General features: G+C 39.0%; 1 protein-coding gene across 1 annotated transcript; it reads right to left on the bottom strand.

The window, feature by feature from the left end:
• Positions 1-838: 838 nt before the first annotated feature.
• On the bottom strand, positions 839-24,805 carry LOC106920564 (oxysterol-binding protein-related protein 1-like). The gene is made up of 27 exons (XM_014991656.2): positions 24,439-24,805; positions 24,257-24,342; positions 24,099-24,173; positions 23,878-23,989; positions 23,651-23,736; positions 23,104-23,248; positions 22,911-22,978; positions 21,841-21,885; positions 20,771-20,844; positions 20,595-20,658; positions 20,359-20,460; positions 20,130-20,255; positions 19,845-19,923; positions 18,658-18,764; positions 11,460-11,628; positions 10,122-10,314; positions 8,386-8,461; positions 5,730-5,864; positions 5,496-5,593; positions 5,238-5,420; positions 5,050-5,157; positions 4,678-4,767; positions 4,368-4,494; positions 2,691-2,813; positions 2,486-2,609; positions 2,300-2,390; positions 839-1,658 (listed from the first exon to the last, which is right to left on the bottom strand). Exons 1-27 carry the CDS (start codon positions 24,557-24,559, stop codon positions 1,556-1,558), a joined length of 2,910 nt encoding a protein of 969 aa, XP_014847142.2. The 5' UTR covers positions 24,560-24,805; the 3' UTR covers positions 839-1,555.
• Positions 24,806-24,913: the final 108 nt, after the last annotated feature.

Below are 24,913 nucleotides of genomic sequence, written 5' to 3'. Positions count from 1 at the left end.
AAGGTGGAACAGCTGCCAGCTCACCCAGACATGGACAGGCCGGCCAAAGAGAGCATTCGTCTGCATCAGCAAGATGAGAGCAAATTGAAATCACCCTGAATAAACATCATCCCCGTTGTGAAACATGGCTGTAGCGGCTTGATGCTGCAGCAATGCTCATCTTTAGCCAAGACTGGGGAAGTGGTCTGAGCTGATGTGAATATGGATACAAGTAATAGACTTGACTGGGGAGGAAGTTCCCTTTCGTCGGTGGAATGGCTTAAAGCAAAGTGTCTGACAGAATATCCCAGTCAAAGATCTGATCGATATCCAACTGAGAATTTGTGGCAAGACTTGGAAAAGTGATGCTCACACATATCCTGTCCCTCCAATGTGACCGAGCTTGAGATGTTTTGGAAGGAACAACATTACCACCTCTAAATGATCAAAACGACCCTACAAAGTATTGATGTTTAGGGTTTAAAATGGAAATCCACGCCACGGTTCTCAGATTTTTGTTACACACTATGTGTTGGTGCATCATATTCAAATCCAAGAAGCAGCATTGTTTGAAATTAGACAAAAATGTGCAACACTACTTTCACATGTTAGCCATTTGTCCACATACATTTATCTTCCATTGCTTATGACTATTTGTCCAGGGGGAGTCGAAGTATCCCCGCTAACTAAACTTTGTTTAAAGGAATATCCTCAGCATTTTTCATATCAATACAGCAACATCTATTACAAGTGTATTAATCACAAGTGCAGGTTGTAGTCCTTGCTTTACTCTGTCAAAGGAACTCATTGCCACTGGGCCAGGTAGTGCATTAACCTTAATACATACTGTTACAACACATTTAGGATGTTTTATCATTTTTATTTTCCAAACCAAACTATCATCATATTAGTCATTCTCTTTCAGAATCTAACATTTTTTGCAAGCACACGTTTATCAGTATATATGTAGACACATTACAATTAAATATAGGTACTTTTTCTCATAAGCAGAGGGCAAAATATTCTATCACATTCATGTAAACACCAGATATCTGCACCACTCACTGTATCATGTGGAGAAAAGGGCAAATCTATCTCAGTTATCTACTGTTAAAACTCTGCACTGCCTAATAATATGCATGAAGAAGTGTCAATCCGTGCCAAAGCCGTGTTTAGGGAAAATGAGCTCAGGCTAAGCTGCTTGAAGGGCTGTTCGCGCCTCAGTGCACTGACACCGATGAGTAAAATGTTCTCCTGACTGACTAGAAATAATGAACACGCTTGAGTTAAGCTAAGGTTTCTGTTTAAACACGCCACGTACCTAACGCAACAGTTCTAAAACACGTTCTAGTCGTTCCATTACATGCTATTACCTTTACATCGGTGGTTAAGAGCCACAATAAATAAGAGTTTTTGTGCTTTATTGTTCACATATGTCTTCCTTTTACCTCCCAAACCGAATCTCCCTTTCTATACAGACTCCATTGTTGAGCTCGTAATGCATCACCAGAGCAGCACCAGACGTCCAAAGGTAGTAAAATGGAAATCCATAAGTGTATCTGAGGATGTTTTACATTTAGTAAATGTCAGGCAACTGAGTGTAATTCCTGTCCCAGTAGCCTTTTGTGTAGAGCCAGTCCTGAGCTTTGTTGTGTGGGTTGGGTCCTTGCTGAAACCACCTGGATGATGATAACAACAGATTATAATTCAATATGCAATATGCTTTGAGTTGGGGGGAGGGAATAATAATAATAATAATAAAATTCTCAACTTTGCACAAACACAGAAAAAAATAGTAGATAAGAAATTCAGAGTTGGATGTAATTTAATATCAAAAAAATTTGAAAATCATTGAAAAGTTAATTCCTTTCAGTAATTCACTTTAAAATTGTGATGTGAATTTATTATAGACTTATTGCACTGATAATGATAGAGCGCCAAATCTATAATCCACAAGTGTGAAAGGAATCTACCTTTACCATTTAAAATGAGTTACTGAAATACATTTTTATTCCAATGTCAGATGCACCCGAGTGCAGCAGACATTTCCGTTTGAAAGCAAATATCACTGAAACACCAGACGCAGTCCAAATCTTATCCTGAAGAGGGCGCTGCAGAGCAACACTTTCACATCAGAGCAAACCATGCCCAGAGATTAAAGCAGATCTTTGAACCAAACCTTGGGCCAAGTGCAGAGCTCCTTCACATTATTGCAAATGGAAATAGATCGTTGATGACAACATGGGAGAGACGGTGAGTTAAATCAGCTCCAAAATGGAAAGCGAGCAACGCCAGACTGTAAATTGTATTTCCAACCAACCTTATTTTCCACTCCTCTGTGGATTTGGAGCGGTTTTTACGGGCTGTGCGCTGTTTCTCCTCAAGTCTCTTCTTCTGTGAGCTTGCCAGATCTAGAACACACGAATGCAGAAAACTCAGCGCCTCCAGAGATGCAATTAAATCGTCGCAGCAGCACAGAAAAGTCAGGTCGGGTCCGACACAGTACCTATATCTCCATTCTCCATGGCACGAATGTCAGGCCTTAAGCGGCTGTCGGTGGGAGGAAGGACCCCCTCCATGCTCTTGTCCAGCTCATTCAGTTGCATGGCAAATGTGGAGAATGCATAGAACTGCAACAGAGAGACGCCAGTTGGGCTCAAACATCTTGGTATTGTGTTTGTTTGAAAAAGTTCTTTCAGTCTATTCGGCACCTTGGCTGAGTTTTCCGGTCGAGGTGCAATCTTCCAGATGAGCTCGCTTCCGGGGATCACCTGGACCGTCTCAGCATCAGTTGGAGGCTTTTCTTCCGACTCCTCATCAACATTTCTCTGAGGCTGCGGAAGCAGACATGCAAACAGTCAGAGTCGGCCGGAGGTACAAGTGATGCATGCAGCCGCTTAGGGCGAGGAATCTAGAATTCACGCATGATAGGTTGACATATGCACAAGTTGTACACAGACTGATGAAGACATTAAAAGTTTGAAAGTCAATGGTGTCCTAATTTATAGCTAAATGATACTTTCAGAGCCGGGAGAATCATTATTGCTCACCATAACTTCAGCAAATCAGCAAATAATGACCTTTTTCAGTGGTTCCTTGTTGAACGCATGATTAAACTGAAGTGTGCTCACTTAGCATGAATGCTGAAGGGCATATGTAAGTCAGAGAAATAATTCCCTTTTATTTACTTAAGTCACTTATTTAAACATAGAAGAACTTCCCAACAATTTAGCAATTTTTCTTTTTTTGCAATAATTTCACAGGGCAACTCTGTGATTAGAAAATGAACCATTTGTCTGGCACAAGGGATAAATAGAGAGAAAATGGTAAAATATTTAAGAGTTCAGGACATCTCGGATGTCACTTTATCTTTAATCAGGTAAAACAGGCCTGAGTGACACTTCAGCAGGAAGACCTGACTCTTTATTCCTCTTAAATTCTATACATTTACTACAGTGGTAAAGGATTGTCAGCACCTAAAAAAATACTAGGGCAAAAAAGGATAACTATGAAAATTAAATGGTAGAAAAAGGATAAAAAAAAACAAGATCTCTTAATCCCAAGTGCTATTAATTTAATAAAGAATATGAAATAACCGATGTGATTTTTAAGCAAACTACAATCTGTGAAATAGTTAGTTTTAACTTATTGTTTGTTGAATACTTAACCGATTAAACTGGATGAATTTAAAAATGGTGAAGCACTGAGAAAGTTGCAGAGAGATCGGGGTGCTGGAGTGACCGCAGGAGGTAGGCCCTCCATTAAAACCTGGCTTTGCAATCATGGGCATTTAATGCATTCACTGCGGTCATCGAAAAACATTACGGTCAGATAATCGCATGCTGCTCGAAATAGATAAATTTCTCTCAACATCATTAAATAAACAGTGAGGGCAACCCAAATCATCACCTGCATATAGCTGGTGATCGTGTACATCACTTTCAATGGCAGGTTGCTAGAGAGCAGACAGTTTTATCTTAGCATCTTGCATCAACAGTGTGCCTAGCAACAAGACACCAGGTCGCCAGGCTGCGGCGGAACCGTTTCTCCCAGATGTTTTCTACAAGCTCTTTAGTAGAAGCAGAAAGCAACTGCAGTGATAAGAAGGGACTTTAATTGAGCCAACAGAGATGTGTTTTAATGAAAGCTGTAAACATTTTTTTTTCTCATTTTTCCTTGTGATTTGAATTCTGCAGCCATAGTGGAACCTCCTTGCTGTAAAAAGAGATGGATTAAATGTACTGTATTTGGCCTACATAGACAATACTTACAAAATAAACCCACAAACAGATAAAAAGTCACCATCTTTTGCATCTTCCCTCACGCATACCAAAAACCTTTCAACCAATTAGGGGATGCATTTGAGATGGGGGGGGGGGACCTCTTACCTCTTTGTTGCCCTTTTTTTCCTCCGAGTTTTTTTTGTCCATCTTTTTGTGGGCGTCAAAATTTGCGGAGTCGACTGTGTAGAGACACTCAGTCCATTTGCCATATATCGCACAGAGTTTCTTTTTACTGTAAACATAAAAACAACAGACGTCATTAAACCACAGCTTCTGCTGCCATCTGTTATCTAAGAGCAGAGCTGCTGAACGAATACTGTTCTGACAAAGATGAGTATAGTCAAAAATACTGTGCACCATACACCATTTTGTCATCCTGCAATATGGTATTTATTCATATTTAATGAATTAAGACCTTTTGTCTTGAATGTATCCTTCGACTTTATGAAGCTCTTTTCCAAAGAGGCCGCAGGGTTTGAATGTCATGCTGCACCTCTCTCCAGTTCTGAAACAGAACAACGGCCTGTTTACGGATTCTCTTTCACTTTTCTCACTCTGCAAGAGTTCATTCAACATTCATCATCTCGCTCACACGGCTCTGTTCTAATGACAGCTGTCCCAGTTTTTCTCCCATGATCAGTCAGACAGATTTAAAAGTACATTGACATGCAGATCACAGAGGAAAATGGAGGAAGAAAACACAAAATCCTGCATGCAAATGAATCAGGAAAGTGACTTTGCAAAGAGATGCATGAGGAACACTGGAAAGACGGAGGGATTTCCTTACTTGTGATTGATCACTTCCACGTTCCCATACTGCTCAATCCAAAGCTGACCAACAATGATGTTGTGGACACAACAGGTGGGGTTTGTCCAGGTGTAGGATTCATTGTACCTGCAGAGATTAAACATCAGAGAGTGAGGACAAAGTTAACACAAAGATATTAAACTATTAGGGAGGCGGACTGAACTCACTTGGGCAGCTCTAGAGTTATGGTTCCTTTGGGTTCTGCTTCTATGCTCTTCCCCCAGAACTTCAGCTTGGGATATATCGAACCGTGAAAGAGAAAATCCTCCCTGAGGCCCTCAGCGTGAAAGGCACTGATCGGGGGGTGATGGCTCACTTGTTCGGACATCCACCTGAAGCCCAGATCCTCTCTAGCGAAGAGCAAGAGAATAACAGAAGCAACAGCAACTCAACCAACAACAAAACTATTCGTTCATCGGTCATACCTGATCAGCTCATACGTCTCCCCCAGCAGCGGGTTGAAGGGCTTCCCTGTCCGCTCCCACTGTGATGCTACAGCCGACACAGCAAAAGCTGCAACACACTGCAGGACAGCTTTTCATGAGAAACGAATCAGTCAACTATTTGATGGTGACAGTAAAGTGCACATTAAAGTAAATGTGCAGGATCTTCTTAAAGTTAACACATTTATATTTAAACAAACGGGGTGCTTAGATTACCTTCATCCTCTCTACTGAGTCTGTAGCAGCATTAGCTTGGTGGATGAGGTAGGTGTGCTCCATGTACTCTGTGATCCGCTGGAGGAAGCTCAAAGGCTCGTTAAAGATCACAGGCATGGCGATCTTTGATAACTCCTAGCAGAAGAGAGTTTGAGGAGATTAAAAGGCATTGAAGGAATAGCAACATGGCGGTGCTTTACAACTTTAAGGCAGTGGTTTTCAAACATTAAAATTTACTTTTCCGAGCACCAACACAGAAAAAGATACCGATTTCCTCCCAATCAATTTTTTGGTGTGAAATTATTCAAATTCCAAGTCAACAGCTGTGGTTAAAACAAGTGAATTTGAATTTCTGGACAATCTTTTTCACATGTAGGTGCCTGTCTGAGGCTTGTGGTTTGTATGCATTTTGGATGCATAAACTTCAGAAATGTAAATCGCTATTAGAAAAAAAAAGGTGGTTTGAGTTTGAGTTTTATGCTATTCTCAAATGAAATCTGCAACTTCCATGCAGCAAAAATAGCCATGGGTACGTCTCAGTTCACTTTCCTCCTTTTCATTTTCTTGAGGTTTTCCAACTTTTATTTTGAGATGCATCTGAAGCAAAGCCTTTTGACTGTTTAGGTTTATTGGCTCCTTTCCAGAACGACAGATTTACAAAGTTGCTTTAAATTCTCATACTTTTATCTATTATTGGAAAAGACTTCTACATTTTAGCCCCACCATCCTTAATCCCCGAGTTGTTCTGATCCACCTCACTCCATGTGCTCCAGTCTGATTGGGGAAAAGATATCACTCCATCTAAACATGATCGCTTCAGTCTGACAGTTCTCAGCCGCGAGGCAGTAAAAGGAAAAATGAGCAGAATCTGAATCAGCTTTCTAAATACTTCAAACCATGTTGCATATCTGTAGCTCACCTTACATCAGGTAAGATGTGGTAAAAACTTTTCCTGAATTTTTAGGTGTTGATTTGTGATTGATCTGCCGCAGTGACATGTGAGCAAAGGCAGATGACGTCTGTTGCTCCCTGCCACATCTAGCATCAATGTCCCAGAAACCATTTTTGAATGAAATCTAGTTCTATTCAGCATTTACCAGGCACATTAAAAGATATGTAAATAACTTACCAATCAGCTAGATATTTTAGAACACATCTGCCATATAATCAGACACCCACTTACAAGTACCACTGGTGGTACAACAGATTGATTGTCTTAATTTTACACACAAGCTAATAAGAGGAACTCGAATTCGATCCGTTCTGATATGTGAGGAGTCTGAAAGATTTATCCTATTTTCTCCGATTAGCCCACACACAAAGCTAAATTGGAGAGATTTAGCAGATGTGATATGAAAAGGCTTGTAAAAACAACAAACTCCCTCCTTGAGTTTATGTTATGCCTTCACTAAGTACATTCATGGAAGGACATAAGATTTACTTTTATGGCTGCAGTGCAACTTGTGTACTTCTTACCAAGTGTTAAAAAAAACAAGAAAGAAAAAATGCCACTTGGAGAACAAAATGTGTGAATATAGAACAAAACAGTTTAATTAGTGGTAGATAATGGGTAGTTTGTATGACTGCAAATCACCGTTGAGCAGAGCTCCAGGTCCGTGTCTGGAAACAAACACACTCAGCTCACAGTGAAACACTAATGAGTTTATTTGAACCACTCTGGTAGATTCTCAACTTTAGGAATTACATTAGTAGGACTATTTTTTTTATGTGTTATTTCTGTATCAATTAATCAGTGAAGACAGAGCATGATACTTTCTTATTCATAAGAGCAGTTTCAATAAAGAAAAAGAACTATGGCCAAAAGATACATGGAACAAAATCACACATTTGAAAAAGCAAGGCGTTCACAAAGCAGACTGAAGGCCCGTTGGTAGAGAGTGAAGTGATGTGAGTAGATGTGACACTACTGCCAATGATGGTGGAAAAAATACTCGATACAATGTTACACTCAGTTTCTTTTCTTTTTCTTCAGAAAATTTTTTTTTTTTTGCTCTGATACAGAACAAAACACGTCCACCTGCATTAACTTCTTTGCTGGTGGGGCCTAATTTATGCTGTTGAATTGAACTCGCGTACCACAGAAAATCTTATGGTGGGCTGCAATGGCTAACAGGTTGCATTTTGGACATCCCGCCCTAATTGTCTATGTGATGAAATTAAGTGGTCACAGATGCATTAAATAAATACCTGTTAGAAATATAATCTGAATTTCCAGTAAAACCACTTAAATCGTGGGTCTTTCAGCAGCAAATAAACTCCAGTCACCACCAAAGATGAGAGCAAAGAAAAATAAAAATCAATGCTAAATGGACTGCACCTATATAGTGCTTTTCCAGTCATACTGCTCAAAGCACTTCACAGTAAAGCCACATTCACACTCACACAATTGTATTTATACACTGACATGCAGAACGGTAGGTGATTTGGGGTCAAATGTCTTCGAAATGCGAGGAAGCTGAAATCGAACCTACAATTTTTCATTTACAAGACAACTGCTCTGCTGAGCCACAGTCACCCACATAGTCACTTTTCAACACCTACTTTCAAACCAATATAAAGCTGCATTAATGAGCTCTAAATAGGTTAAAGCACACAGAGTAAAAGACTGACTAAAGCCGTTTTTTCTCCAGCTCACCATGCCGATGCATTTTTTCAGAATGCTCCAGACGCTCACATCATTCCTGGAGAACATTGGAGCAGGCAGAGATGTTCTGTGGAAAGCAAGTAGAAATCAAAGGAATAAGAGAATGATAGGTACTTGAATCTAGACGGCACATTACTTCAAACTACATCAATCCATTTATTTTCCTTCTCCACTGTAGCAGCAGCTGAGTGAAACGCACCCAGATCCTCGTATTGTTTTGGCAGCTGCAGATGTGCAACTGTTCTGGTTAGAAGCCAGCAATGCAAACAGCACGCTGCACTATAAATTGAGCCGCCATTTTGGGGGGAAACGGGTTATACCACACCAGGCCTCATGCAGAACCCCAGAACAGATGTTCAGCTGCGAGTGGCTGTGTGCCGAGTTTTCAATACTGGCTCTGAACCCTTTTTTAATTAATCTGCCCGAATGCTAAGCCATTTATTACCATTATTCATAAACTTATACTTTTCTGCTTGAATAGCTTCGCTGACGTCTGTAGCATGGACTGTTTTACAGGTAGGCTGACTGGAGGCAGATGGTGTCCTTGTTCAGAAATGAGTGCTGGAGCAGCTAAGCACATAGAAAGCCTTTGCTTCAGCTAAATAAACAGAGATGCAGGGAGCGAGGAGGGGCTTCGCTCCATCTGTACGATGAAAGGAGCAGTGAAGCATACTGGATATACTTCTGGCCTAGTTTTTGTTCCAGTTCCCTTGACTCCAAGAAGTACTTAAGCATGGTGGGTTTCTTTTCATTATGATAATAGCAGGACTTTCATGCTTCAAAAATAGAGCACATCTTTATAAAGCTGTACTTCTATGTTTGCGGGATTAGTAGCTGGTTCAGATTAAAAATAATTTTTAAAGATTTAAGATTTTTTTTAATTTCATTAATTTCTGATTAACATTTAATTATTTATTCAGCATTATTAGGCGTTTGTCTGTTTAGAGCAGAATTCTCACAAATTCATTGAGGAAACAAGACGTTTGAAAGGAAGGATGTTCCACAACCCTCTTACAGCTGATCAAGTTTGGGATTGGATCAATAATCATAAGACTGAGTCTTTGGTCATTTTTGGAACCATTTGAACAACATATCTAGTTATAATAAAGATGGGAACAGAGCAAACAGCCAAGCAGGACACGTCTCTCTGAATGAGTAAGTTTAAATAAACAGAAACTTGATATATCTTTAATACACACAGCTAAGCATACATTCAGAAAGGCAACTACCTGATCCTTTGAGCTTTTTCTCAACCATCACAAGCTGAATTATTTAGAGATCGGCTGTTGAATGAGCAAAGAGGCACTAAAACAAAACCAGGATCTGAGGGGAATTTAACGTTTTGATAAACACCAATGAAATTATTGTTCACTTGGAAAGTCAGTGCTCAGGAAAAAAACAACAACAAAAAAAAGTTACTGACTATTCTCTGTGGATCAGTTCAAGTCAAGGAAAAAAACAAACAAAAACAAAACAACAAAAAACACACCTGACTGCAAAAACAGACCTGAGTGGAAAGGCGGCATCTCATTACGCCAACCCTAACGACTGGCATTACACTCTTGCAGAGTCAGGTCATCTGCATTCTAACAGTAGAAAGATACTCTTTACAATGTATTGAAATTTGCTCTAAATAAACATCTGGAAACAAAACTCTGGGACGTGACAATCTACAGAAGATGTAAACCAATAAACGAGCGCGACATCCAAACCGGAGCGCGTCCTACCTGTGCTTCCTCACTCCATTGTGCTGGGCAGCTTTGTTGCCATCGTTACCCTCCCCTGACATGCCGGCAGCCCCCCTGTGTGCGCCGGGATGATGGAGGCTGTTTTGTAGAGGGGTGTCACTGCCCTCGTCCTCTTCCCAGGAGTAGCTGGCCACAGACAGAAAGCCGCTCACAGAACACTCCGACTCAGACTCTGTTGGGATGAGGAGAGTGAAGGGAATGAGTAGAGAGAAGGGCGGGAAGCAGGCGGCAGCTCAAACCAAACATTTGCAAAGACAGGTTCTATTAGTCGGCTCAGTCATGCTCCCGCTCTGGGCTGATTAAACAGCATACGCTCCAAAAACAAAAAGGGCTGGAGCCCGAGCTTCTCTCCTCCCTCCCAGCTGCCAGCCAAACCCCACCTGAGGATTGTGTTCCAATAGGAGGACACAGGGAGGCTTCATTTCCCCTTACTTTGTTTAGTCTCCAACTACTGGATGCTTCTCCTCCCTTGCACAGCACTGCCAGTGGTTTCATGCACACAAAGGATAGAAGATCGCCTAAGCATTCATAAGCAAGAGGAATATTGTTTATCTAAGTTAAGTATATCCCTGAACTATTATGATTAATATACAGTTATTGAACATGGGTTTTAAAGGAATATATAAAAAGCAGACCAATTAAAATGAAAGCTTTGATACACACTAGGCTGTTCAAATATGAGATTCTGATGGTGTATTTACCTTCCAAGACACACCACAGTCAACATGAAGACAGGAAATGCTACCGTAGCAGTTACCACAATACCACTCCGTGGAAGCACTGGTGCAGGAAAACGACTACATTTTAATTTTCTTCTATGCATAAAAGCATAGCGGTGGAAACATCATGCTATGGTGATAAAGTTCATATCCACACTCATTGTGCTGGTGAAGTATTTTAGTGAAGAATGACACAAGAAGATGAAATTCAGAAAAAAAACATATTCAATGATGTTAACTTATGAAAGAACTGCACAATGTTAGAAAAGTGTCACATTGGGAAAATATTTTTTAAATACTACGATAATATTATGACTGACCCACGTTTTTTTCCCACTACTCTCTCTGTTCTATCATCACAATGTCCCCATCAATCACCCTCACCTTAAAATTAATTAAGGTAAACTGCAAAATGTAAAAAAAAAAATAAAATAAAATAACAAAAAAGACAACGGCTGAAACTATGTGCATCAAATTTATGCTAGCACAATTTCAATTTCCCAGACAATATTATGATCAATTCATTATCAGTTTATAACATGGTTATAAGTAAAATCATTGTTTCCCCAATCAAAAGCCTGTGTCAGAGGTTGCTGACCTGAGATGGCGTCATAGAAGTCATCTTCAGTGAGGGTACAAAGTGCAGACGACCTCCTGCTCCTGCTTAAGGACTGCTTGAGTTCGTAGTGCTCAGTTGCCAAAGTCTGCAGGGCTTCTGTCAGAGCTTTGTTCTTCTCCTCTTCTTGCTCCACCTTCAGGCTCCACACCTGTAAACACCAGACCACCAGAGAGATAAAGGACAAGAAACCAGCAGGGAGAACTAAAAGTATCTGATCCACTGACATTAATCCAGCGCTTAAGTGCAGTCATTCGACGGGAACCAAAACACAGCACGTGAATTTCTAATTGGTTTTTGATTAAGTCAACATTTGTTGTTTTTGCTTCAGTCTTTTGTATCATTTGTGCACGTCAGCTGGCAAGTTTATTGCTTTAAACATGTAGATAGGTGGAGTGTATGTTTCCTGCTGGAAATATACACCCAGTTTCAGAAAGCTTTGTAGGCCAGGATCAAGTGTCCTTTCAGAGCAACCTGAGCCGAGTCCCTTTGGGACACGCAAGATCAGTATTTCCTGTTGTCTGCTGCTGATATGCATCCTCTGCTAATCAAAGCAGAGACAGACCAAGAGAGAGAAAAAAGAAATAAAAAAGAAAGAAAGAAAAAGCACACCATTAACATTTAAGTATAATGTGTTATCCACTACAAATAATGGTAATTAAAAAAAAAAAAATCTTCCATTTACCTAATGCATGGATAAAGTAGAATGGAGCACTTTCCATTCCTAAGTAACCTTCAGCAAGACAGATGAGTCAGAGAAAGAGGAGCTCGAAAATCAAACAGTAAATCAGGGACTGCAAACTACGGCCAGAGTGTTCGATTAAAATTAAAAATGTTCAGCCTCATCACTTATACTACTGGGACTATTGATTAGCCTCTGAAGAAAACTGCCACTTAGAGACCATTTGTCTAGCCATTTCTTGAATACTGAGCAATCACAGACAACAAATAGTGACTTTTTTCTTTTTTAGCAATTTTAGACTATAGATTTGTTCAAAACGCACCTTAGAAAATGCTGAGCATAATCAATAATTACTTGAGGATAAAATGTTTTCCATTGTGGTATACACAGACAGCCTTGCAATGCTGCTGCTTTGCTTCTTTTAGACAGTGGAAGAAGCTGATTCACACAAGCTTCCACAGCTGTGTGGTGCAAACACTTTAGATTTAACACCAACACCTACAGCCATCACTTTCTTTCCTGCTTTAGGCTGCATCAGAAGCTTCAGAATGGTCGTTCTGTTTGATAAAAGCTTTAAAATGTATGTCTGGGAAGCAGAATCAAACGTCTTTGCTTTTCAACCTCGACCTCAGCACCTTTCAAGATGAGCCAGTAGACTTTTGGAAGATTTAATGATGGACAGATACATGGATGGATTGAAGAATGGAATGACAAACAGGAAGATGAATAGATGTAAGAATATACGGATGAGCGCTCGGATTACTCACTGGATGAATGGAAGGATAAAAAAAAAAAAGGATGGATCACAGATGGACTGACAGGTTGACGGAAGGATAGATGGAAGAATGTATTGATTATTGGGTGAATAGATCAAAGGACAGCTGAGTGGGTGAAAAGACGCATAGTCAACACTTGCATGGATTGACAGATGAACAGAATGAAGACTGATGGGTTAATTGGTACATAGATTGAAGAAATTGATCCATGGACTGCTGGCTGAATGAGTGGACAGATATAAACTTGAAGGATTGATGAAGGAATGGATGGATAGAAGGACTTGAAGACAAATGAAAAGGGTGGATCAAAGAATGTGCAGATTGAAGAATAGAAAACGGTTGGGAAAAATGGGCAAAGAAACAAGCGGTCTAATCGAAGATTAAATGCACATCGATCAAAAAACAGATGTTGGGTGGAAGAATAAATGAATAAAATAGATGGAGTGATTACAGAATGGATGGACAGATGAATATTTTACACAACTGAATGGAAAAAATTAATACTGGAAATACCAATATTTTTTCCCCATACTTCTTCTAGCACACTTTTTCAGACATAAAACACACAAATTCCACCCTTGAAAACTTTCAGGCTGTGTGAAAAACCTGACCACCAAAGACGAGGAAAAAAAACAAACAAAAAAAAACACGTGAACAAATAATAGCCATTTTTCACAGCCTTTTTCCAGAAGTGGGATGAGGTGATGTAAATCGTCTCTCAGTGTAGGAGCCGGTGTTAACACTGCTTGTCCCAGGCACTTGGCACAAGAGCCCATCCACTGTTGTGCAACCATCTCAGCCAGCTCCTGTATTCTCCCTCCATCCCCTCGCCTGGGCACAAACTGTGCTATTTTAAGCCTGGCTGAGACTCCGTGCCGTCGCTGGAGCCTGAGAGGGATGCTGCTCCCTGGCCAAACACCGTGAGGGGAAGAAATCTTATTTTGCTCTTTGCTGAAGGGAAAGCAGATCTCTAAAGCAATGCTATTTTATATCAACAGTACAGCCTACCGATCATAAATCTATGGTGTCACATAACCAATAACTGAGTCCATTGCATACCTCAGCAGACAAATTTATTAGCTTTTTATGAGGATATAAATTTGTATAACACATCGGCATCCAAACTGACCAGGTTTTATACTTTTGTTTTGTTTATTTTACAAAGAAGGCATGACTACTGGGGAACCCAGTAAAGTCTTCTTGCTCAGGATTACAGACTCCTAAGCAAGTAATGCAGTCAAGTTAGTGAAGTAAACGCCTGTCGGTTATTATTGTAATGTTTAGAGATGGTCTGATCAGTCACCTAAAATCTGAAAATGACAATTTAAGAACTCCCATCATTTTTCCTTCCACAAATTAAACAGACAACAGTATGTCCGTTGATGTACTTTTGAAGTCACGGACATGTGTTTTGTTACATGGATTGGGAAAATCCGTTTCCTCTTTTGTGCAAAATGGATGCATATCAAGATTAGTATTTTTCAGCTGAAAGTCATCAAAACAGTGAGATTTCCTAAATTTCTTTGCGCTTCTATTTGCAATACAATTCTCCATTTATGTGTTGAAGAAAAACACTGAAGAAAAATGTTCACAAACAGAGACACTGGTTTAATAAGGCACCAAATTGTCAGGAGGCCCAATAAATGGTTTAAATTGGCAACGTTGACTTCCTTTCATATGTGCAGCATTTCTACTGGACACTGAGGTCGAGTCTGCTCACTGACCTCATCATTCCAAGTTTGAGGTCTAGCATCCGTGACAACAAAGAGATTTCATTTTCATCCACAGAAAAAACAAACAAAAAATCGGAATGGCTGAAAATCACAACCGGTTGGTCAAATTTAAAAGAAAACTAGAAATTAGTATTGCATAGAAAACCCTTGTTGGTGAATCTTTAATAAAGCCTAAACTTAAGCTTATAGCACAGTACCAGGACTTTTGAGTTGCACTCAACTTTCTCAAAAATTGAAAAAAAAAAAAAAAAATTAAATCTCTGAAAGATACAGCGATACTATTCTTATACCTCTAGAGCAATTTATACCGACAAGTCAGCTTATCTGCATTGACGCTGTCAAACTATAAAACCTCAATGATTTTCTTTCCCTGACAGGTGTGGAAGAGTACTGCCAAATGAGCACTCGGAAAGCTTGGGCCTATAAATCAGCGAGGGCTGTCAAAACACACAGGAAAGTTTCTGGCTGGGACTTTTAAATATGTGGACCAGTTTGTATGAGACCGTAGCAAAAAGGTCTCCACTTTATTAGAGGTGCACAGATCAGATTTCTCATGAGGCAATAATGACCATCAGGTTGCTCTGCAGAGTAACACAACTTCGTTAAGAACTATAACATACACAATAGACAAAATGTGCTACAGATTGTTTGAAAAAAGTATTACTTTTAAATGTAATAGATGAAAGAATTTCAAGATTATTCCCCAGTGTATGCGTAAAACCATAATGTTCTCAGTGGGTACCTAAAGTGGATCAGATTTTCTGCTGTTGGTAGATGATGGAACAGAAATGGTGGTGTTATTTTTGACGCATTTAAATCAATAGGTTAAAAAAAATCTTTTTTTTTTTCCGTAGTTGACATGTAGACCAAGAAAGAATTTGTCGTTTCCAGTCGTATTGGGCCGACTGATGGATCATCTCTACCTTAAATGTCACATATTCACCAATGATCCAGACTAAAAACTGCATGTACTTGCACAGGAAAGCACACTACAGCAGCAGCAGCTGTTGAAATAGGTCACATCCACAATGCTGAGAGGCATTGCTGTAACTGCTGCGAAACCCTTTGAACTAAGAAGTGCCGTCTCTCCACAATCTATTCATTCCCAGAAGTTGAAGAGCAACAGCACATGGTCAGTGCTGCCTCTCTGTATTGTGTTCAAAAACATGAAAGGTAGGTTAGTGATAAAATCCATCAGTGGTGTGACAATAAAAATTCCGGATTAGACCTAATGCTGCTTAATACCAGCAATCTCAGCAGTGGAGGAAATATAATCCGGTTATATTGTCATGTTAAATCTAATCCGGTTAGTGCCGTAGAGTAGTGGATGTTGCATGCTTGTTAAGACATATTCTTTTATGTCTTAATCAAAGATTTTCACAGCTGAGGAGACAGCAGGGAATGACTTAACCCCCTTATATTGATAATAGCTGATTATTTTTGTGAACCGTTTTGGCAGCCAGTTTCCACTAACTTGAGATGGTTTGATTCTGAATTGATTGTTATTCTATGTTTTCCGTAATTAATTTTTTTAAAGCAATTTTATACTTAAATCTTTTACATGCGTCTCCCATGAGATTGTGTCTGATTAATGCTCTTATATCATTATAAATTAATGCAATCATTTATTTTTTACCACCATCAGTAGAGAGCAAGGGCCATTTGATGGGGGGAAGAAATATTTTTTAAAACTTCAAACCAAAGAAGCATTTCAATAAGCAAAACGGAGCCTAAAAAGTCTCCAGTGCAATTTCAATCAAGCCAGCTTGGACTCTTACTTGAACTGAATGCATTACTTAATGACCTGATCTCATTAAAAAAGATGAAATGAGCAGACAAGCACAAAGCAGCACTTCTGAACCATCCAATTTATCATGCTGAATATGGATGATTAAATCCACAGAAATAACCTTCACATACTGATGAAAAGCCCTGGGCTGTGCCCACGCATCAGACCAAAGCTCAAGACTACAAAAAAATACATTAAAAAAAATCCACCCTAAACTTCAAACACCTCACGCCAAGTCTACAGGGACCAGCCCACAGTAAACACAGTTGCCAGCTGACAATCGAGAGCAAAGCTGAGAATGTTGCAGAAAAACAGCCGAGTCCTGTACCTGTGAAGATGATGGATGAGTGTGCCAACACTGCCTCTTCGCCCTCCTGTGCTCAGATGCTTTGGCATGTGCACGCTTGTCTGCGAGCGTTTTGTTTTCAAATGGTGAGACAGAAAACCCGCATCATGAGTTCCTTCACTCAGTGCAAGCACAGCCTTTCCTGCGAGCATGGGAGTGGAGGATCTAAGTCTGAGGGCTTCGCTGTGAGCGTGTCTGCGCTGATCAGTAAGCCGAGTGCAGACCTAAGCAGAAATGCGGATCTCTCTACAGACATGCCAGTGATTACCACATCGTTCACAGCGCTCCCCCCCCTCCCCCCGCTCCCTCAAGGACGGAGAGCAGGCACCGAGACAGGTGGACAGTGACGTGGATGCACACACACAAATTTCAAATCTGATTGGCGCGAGAGCGCCAACGTGAGGGAGGAGGGGTCTGAGGATGTTGCAATCATTCAGTATATCATCATCAGCCAATAAGGGAACAGGACATGGGGTGTGGAGATGAGAGTCAATGAAATGAAGATTCATAAAGGTTCATTGAGCCACAGCAATGATTCAATTTGGAAGTCACAATGGATTACAATAAAATGCTAATAACATTTTAAGGTGCTATGAGGATAGTGGATATGGGGAAAAAAGAAAAAAAGAAATCTATGTATACTAAAAATGGTTGAGCCTAAAATTATTTAACTCGACTGCAAATTAGGTTCACTAAGAAAATCTAAAATCTTTTAATTTTAACAAGAACAGTTTAAATAGTTTTAAAAAGTATTTAATGGATTTTTGTCCAAATTCAGCATTCGTTTATGCATGCAGTGACTACTGCCGTCTCAAAATTGTTCAATCCACTGAACTGAATTTTTCACAAGAGCAGATATTTGCCAATCAGGCGTGGTCAGGCACACCTGGTGAAACTAAACATAACCTCGAACCTTGCATGACATACAGTGTCATGCAGAAAGTAAGGTTACATTAAATGTTAAAATATGGCCAAGTTGAAAGAAAAGTTCAAAATATGAGCAAAGAGGTACAAAAAGATAGTAAAAGCCCTAAATGTTTGTAAGGATAAAGCTGACAGCTTAATTCAAAATTGTAAAAAATAATGTTTGCTGCATCTAAATGTGACAGAAAGAGAGAGAAAGCCATCAACGGTTGTCACAAGATTCCTGAGGAGGCAGGTGGTGAAAAAAGAATTAAAAAACAAAGACATATACAAGAAGACATGCACGAAGACTTGGTGGCATTGAGTTTACAGTTTCCACAGTAAGAAACATGCTTGAATTTCATGGTGTGCACTATTACTACTGAACAAAACAGCACAAGAGAAGCAAGTTCCAACTTTTCTAACTATAAAAATAGGCAAAAGAAGTTTAACGATTCAGTTCTTTGTGGCGATACATCAATATTTTCAGGCCTTTGAACCAGCAGTTTCTCTTGAGGAGAATGGATGGAGCATATGATGAAAAGTACGCAATAACTACAGTTGAGCATGATATTGGTTTTGGGGCGCACTGGGCTGTTTTGGTTCTGCTTGCACTGGAAACCTGCAGCATTAAGAGGCCAAGATAGAAGAGGAAATTTGGGTTCATGGCTATGAATCACATTTGCAACAAGTCAACAAAATGGTGCTCAACTAACTAATAAAGACACTTAGCATAAAGGGTTTGACTAATTTTGAGTCTGCAGTCTTTAACAGTTGCTAATTTAGATAAACTGCTTATACTAGTAGTTATATTGAACTATTTAAAATGTATCTTGCTTGATTTTATTTGCTATGAACAGCTGCTAGATTATATATTTTACTAGCAGACCTGATTTGAGGGAAGGCAGAATCATTTTTGGTAATCGCTCTAAGATGATGAGTTATCTTTACCTCTTCTTGTTTTGACAGCAGCTCAAGGCACAGTTGAAGAACATCACAAGTTTTACTTGAAAGCTTGCTGGTCTCTTTGGCTTTAAGTAAAAGGTGTGCAGCCATACCTGAAGAAACAAAAACAAAAAACTATTAAATTTATGATGACATAGTTCTGAAATAATGATGCAATTTATCCTATTGTTTTTTAAGACGGTGCCCAAGTGAAACAAAGTGCACCAAGAGACCAATTTTTTGGGGGGGAAATATTCATTATTTTAGTAAAACCTAATGAAAATCTATCAGATTTTTTTTAGCTATTAATTGAAGAATTAAGAGTGAATTAATTGATGCTTATGAGGCAATTTAGTATTTTCTCCCTCACCCAGATGATGGATGGAAGGATGTATGGATAACATGTATAACCTAATCACAAAATCCAGTTTTCAAATTATATTACTTCTTTAATTAAGTGCAAAAAGCTATCTAAATTAATCTGACCATCTGTAAAGAAAATTAAAAAAAATATTGTGCCATCCTTGGTCGCAACATTTCAAGTGTTTAACTTATTGCATTAACATTACTGTGGAGGACTTTTGGTTTTTGATTTAGCCCTTTTGGAGGGTTTTAAGCATAAATGAACTTTTTAACGTCATGCTACAGTATTCAAAATAGATTGAAGTCCGCACTTTGATTAGTTCAAAATGTAACATTTCTGCCATCTCCTTGTAGACTTACTAGCATGTCTTCAAGCTCCTTTACTAATTGATGAATCGGTGAACTTAACTGAGGCAAGAGTCCTGAAGTGCTTTAGGTGTTGTCCTTGGCTGGTTCAGTTGTTGATGCGCTCCTGGAATATTTTTGGTCACCAAGTCAACAATTTCCTGACTGACTGATGCTAATGAGTTTTTTTCATCTGTTCTCAACTCTTTAGATCAGGGCATGATATGTTGCTTTTGGAGATCTTTTTTTTTTCTATTGAATGCTTCAATTCATCATATAAAAATTAATTATTTGGATAATTTATGTGATGTTAATCATTTTTGAGAATCTGAAAAAGTTTAGGAGCCCCCCCACCCCCAAAAAGGAAAGCAACAATAAATCTGCAAGGGTGCTCATACTATGTCACCGTTCAGTAACGAAATTCCATTTCTTTTCCTTTTTAGGGAAGACGCTACATGCATTAGAAATTGTTATCTGCCTCTTACCAGAATGCTCCTCATTCTTCACCATGGATTCAAATATTGACACTTCACTCTCCAGTTTACGTTGGCAGGCCTTGGCCGACTGTGGAAGCACAGGACAAGGAACTGAATGAAGCAATGGAACCACTTGCAGCTCTCAACAAAAACAGGCTTGTTGTGAGCTCATGATTAAGGTTCACAGTCAAGAAGGAGGAACAAAAATAGGTGCATGCTCATCTCGAGGCACACTTTATATACAACCCACAATCAGAAAGCCCGCAGAATTTTTGTCCGACAGAGCTTACTTACCTGAACAGCTTGTGTCAAATTTCTCATCTCCACATTACCATCACTACCTGCATCCCAAACAATCTGGTCTTTATTGAAGTGACGAGCGCTGTAGGATGCATGCTCCTCCAAAGCATCCAGCCATCTCTGTGTAAGCAAATCCAAGTAGTTTGAAACGATTAGTCTGTTCATGGGGCTGTACTTGTAGAGGCAGCAGCACTGCAGCAATGTAAACAGTGTTTTATCTCACCTTCCTCGTTGCTATGGAGTCCATCTTTGAGGGCACCTTGAAATTATGCACAGTGTCATCGATGCACCTGAGCATGAAGAAGCAGTGATCCCATGGTTTCACCTTGAGTGACAAAACACAGAAAGAAGTCAAAAACAATGTTGCAAGTTGTGTGATCACAAGTGAAGCATGTTTTACATGAGAATGCTTGTACCGTCGTGATAGAGGACCACAAGAATCTAACCTCTGCTACTCACCATGCAATAAGCTTGTGAAAGAAATTTACATCCCTGTTGTCTGACTCCAGCCTGTGCATCGGCTCTACAAAACAGATAAGTGACAGTAAAGGACTAACAAATTGCAAATAATTCCCCCTTTACCTCCATTGTTAATACACCAGTTTATTATGCAAGCTTCAAATAGGGTGTCTCACTGTGTGGGGTACCAGGAGATTTTTCCATTCTTAATTACCACCCAGTAAGATCGCCAACCAAGAAAACGTGAACTCTGTAAAAAATAAAACGGATAAGTCCAGCAGTGAATTGCAAGCAGGTATAAATCCAGTTAATTCACCCATCTGAGAAAAATAGAAAATACTTTTTAGATGTCTTTAACTAAAAATTAAGGACATCTAATCTAAGATATTTTTAATATATATATATTTAAGAAAAAATATCTTAAACCCACCAACTAATGATCTAAAATGTACAATTTAACAACAAACATCTTGTGTAAAGGATTATTTAAAGGTCTTCTAAACTATCAAACTTTTTCTGGGAAGGTTTTTATTTTGTTTATGGAAAAAAAGGAAGCAATGCCTCTTGGGAATGCTAAATGATCTAACATCAGACTGAGAAAAAAAAAACAAAAACTGGTGAATACTGCTCATAACCATCTGGTTTCAAATATAAATATGAGCAGATACAGTTAAACTAATATTTGTGAAAAAGCAAAAAGCAAATATAGATATAAAGAAAACTAAACACTATGTGATGAAATTAGATTAAGTCGCAATCATTACATCCATTCTTTGCTGTAAATTCGGTGTTAAAACTGTCCAGCTCACATAAAATCACACTTTATATCATTGTTTGGTATCTACTTTAGCTTCAGCTGAGGTTTTACAGAAAAAATTAGCAACAATAGATCATCCGCTTCAAATCAATTTTTGGGGATCCACGTTTAAATTGGTCTTGAAAAAGGCATGCTTTGTTCTATACTTTCTGGGATTTTTAGCTTTTGTACTTTAAGCTGGCTATGATAAATCTTAAATGTGATCTAGCAGGCTGAATTGAATTGAACCTCTTCCTAAATGTGACCCGTGGACCTTTGGAGGGACATGTCAGTTAGGTTAGTAGCTGTTTTGACAACTTAAGGGGCTCCACTACAATATTAGGCAGCTGTTTTTACATTGTTTGTTGCAGCTGATTAGTGTATACCACCGAATGTCTGGATGTTGGACTAAATAAGAGCAGATGAGAATTCACTTTGACATCTGTGTACCTTCCAAAGAGGGCCCTCAACCTTCTGCATCTCACTGGTCACATCCTGAAAAACAAAATTCTCCAAATGGGTTACAAACAGTATTTTTTCAGACATATCTAGAGCATTTGACAGCTTCATGTGTAGTATTTTTCTTTTAGCACTATTACTAAAAGAACTTAGTCTACAAAACCTTATTTTTGAAGCTATGCCAGGTTGATCAGACATCCAGAGTACAGACCGCTGAGCTATTAAGTCTTTTCTGCATCGTCAGAGCCCAAGAGGATACAAACAGAAATAGAAAGGAAAATGCAGAAAATCTGTTGACTTCACATCCCCACCGATCATGAGAAAAAAAAAATACTAAAGCATAGAATTAAATCTTTAGACAACTATAAAAGGCTACAAACTCAGCTTTTAAAGAAAAAAAAAAGTGCATAAAATGTTTCAGTTACTTTGCTGTATTTAGCACTTAATTATGCAGCAACAAGAGAGGTTAATAGGAAAGCCCCAATCTAATTATTTATCGGTCAATGAATCTTTATTAAAACGTAGAGCTGCAGTGCAACAGACCTGTGCAAAAAACACTAAAGAATTCAGATGCTGTGAATTGTTTTGCATTTTATCAGGTTGCAACAAAAAACTTAAGTACAATTCATTGTGATAGACCAACATAAAAAAACAAGTCCCCAAGTCTTAAGTGGAAGAAAAAAAAAAACACATTACAGAAATAACATATTAGTTGCATTTATTGCTGCATGTCTTTTTGACTGCCTCTCTACCAGCAACAGGGGCAAAAGTGAAGTCATTGCAAGTTTTATCATTGATCTTCAAGTTTTACCACAGAATATCCGATTTAGTTCTGGGATTTTACTGGGCCATTTTACTGCATGCATATGCTTGCACTTTATGTTTAGGGTCATTGTATAGTTGAAAACTCTGTTTGCTACTCATATCATTTGTAGCCTCCAACAGGCTTTGCTCCAGAATCCACTGTGTTCAATACTATCTATATTTCTGTCAATCATCTTTCCTGTCCCTTCTGGTAAAAAAAAAGGCCTTCCTACAGGTTGAATATTGTTTTATCCTACCTTTTTTTGATACGCTGCAATCATCTGTTTGAGTTCATCAGTTTGAACCAGGTCCAGAGGGGTCTGATCTGAAAAAGACCAGCTATTTAAATAAATACAAATATAGTGACAAGATGTACTTTAAAAGAGTCAAAACAATGTTTAATACTTCCCCCCAAAAATTAAAAAAATTAAAACAAGATTAGTTGCATACTGTTAGTATTCCTGATATTCGAGCTGGCTCCAGACTTCAGCAGCTTTATAATGCAGTACTTCTGCCCTCTGTAGGCTGCACAGTGCAAAGGCGTGTTTCCAACTGAATCCCTGCAGTGGATATCAGGAGCCTCCTTAGCACCGAGCTTGAAATAAGAAGACGAAAGTGAAAAACCGAAAACAAAATCTGACATTTATCTCTTAAGCAATTTCACCTTCAGGAAATTCATTAATAACCGAGATGTTTATTATTACATTTGAAATGTACAGTGATGAGGTATGATTGAGCAAACCAAGAATAACCTGTAGGCATAATCTTGGTTTTAGCAACCCTGCTGATAGACATGCTACCAGTTAAAGCTCAGTACTAGAAAAACAACTGCATAAAATCTGAATAAATTCCTGTTTGAGGATCTCAGGAACAACTGAAAAAAAAGACACATATGAAACATGCGCTAAGTTCGAAAGAGGTCAATAATCTAAGGAAGAAAACACCCTCTCAACTAGCAATTTATCTTCAAAAGTTCCAAGAAAGGTCAGATGCTAACCAATTTAGACAGAGTGGAGAGATCCCCCTCTCTAGCAGCCTCCAGAAGCCTCTCCTCTTGTCGCCTCATCTCCCTCCTCTCTGCAGCTGCACAGACCAAACAGCACTTGAGAACAAAGACAGCTGAGCTTCTGTAATGAGAAGTCATCAGCCATTATATATATATATATATATATATATATATATATATATATATATATATATATATATATTATTGTGATTTCATACCCTCCAGCATGGTAATGATTTCATCATCATCTGTGACGTCTTTGGGGATTTTAGCTGTACCATTGATTATACTGGCACAGGCATTGTACCGGAGAAGCAGCAGAACAATTTCCTTCAGAATAATAATACAATAAAAAAAATATTATAAATAATAAAAAAAAACATTCTCAGTGCCAATAGACACCGAGAATATTGTCAGTGGATAAGTAAGATATTCGTACCTTTCTTCCTGTGCATGCAGCTTTGTGTAGAGGGGTGTCACCAATGTCATCTTGCACATTTACATCCACCCCTGCCTGCAAATGCATCCATTGTGGTACATTTCTATGGCTAAGTGCATTCTATATAGAATACAGAGTACTCTATATTATAAAATTACCTTTAGTAACTCTTCCACAACATCCCTGTGGCCAGAGTTACAGGCCAGATGAAGAGCTGTCCATCCTAAGGTGCTTTCAGACTTGGCTGTAATGAAAATGAGGAAAACTGAGACTTTCCAAGGCACACCTTAAGTTATATTATAGCAGCTATTAAACTTCCCCACCCCTTTCACCCACTTACATCTGCAATTAATGTCAAACGAGTTGGCTTTGTCTCTCCTTGAATAGAGCAGCTTCTGGATGAGAGGGCAATTGCCCTCTTTAGCAAAAAGAAGAAATTGATCTTGGGTGTTTTCCTCCATCACCAGACTTCACAACAAAAGTTAACTCAAGATTCATGGACGCACTTCTGAGAATCAAAACAAGATAGACGATGTAGACAACTAAATCATTATTAAAAAAGAAAAGAAAATCTGTCTAAATGTGTATACGAATGCTAAGCAAGCTTTTACGACAAGAAGCTTCCTTTAGATGGAAAACTTTCCTGCCGAAATTAGATAGCGTCCATCAGCTGACAAACCTACGTCACGTGACCGCGCAGCTGTTAAAGTGGACTTGAGTCAGGGCGCTGCTACAGCGGCCGACACTGCGGGCTTGTAGGGTGGTTAGCCACCTTATCACAACCCAAAGAAGCGAATAAACTAAAAGCTACGCAC

The sequence above is a fragment of the Poecilia mexicana genome, unplaced genomic scaffold (genome assembly GCF_051168715.1).
Source record: "Poecilia mexicana isolate PSO_F unplaced genomic scaffold, ASM5116871v1 scaffold_17, whole genome shotgun sequence".
Taxonomy (NCBI): domain Eukaryota; kingdom Metazoa; phylum Chordata; class Actinopteri; order Cyprinodontiformes; family Poeciliidae; genus Poecilia; species Poecilia mexicana.
Note: the sequence above shows the minus strand (reverse complement) of the source record. Positions and strands in the feature narration are given on the sequence as shown.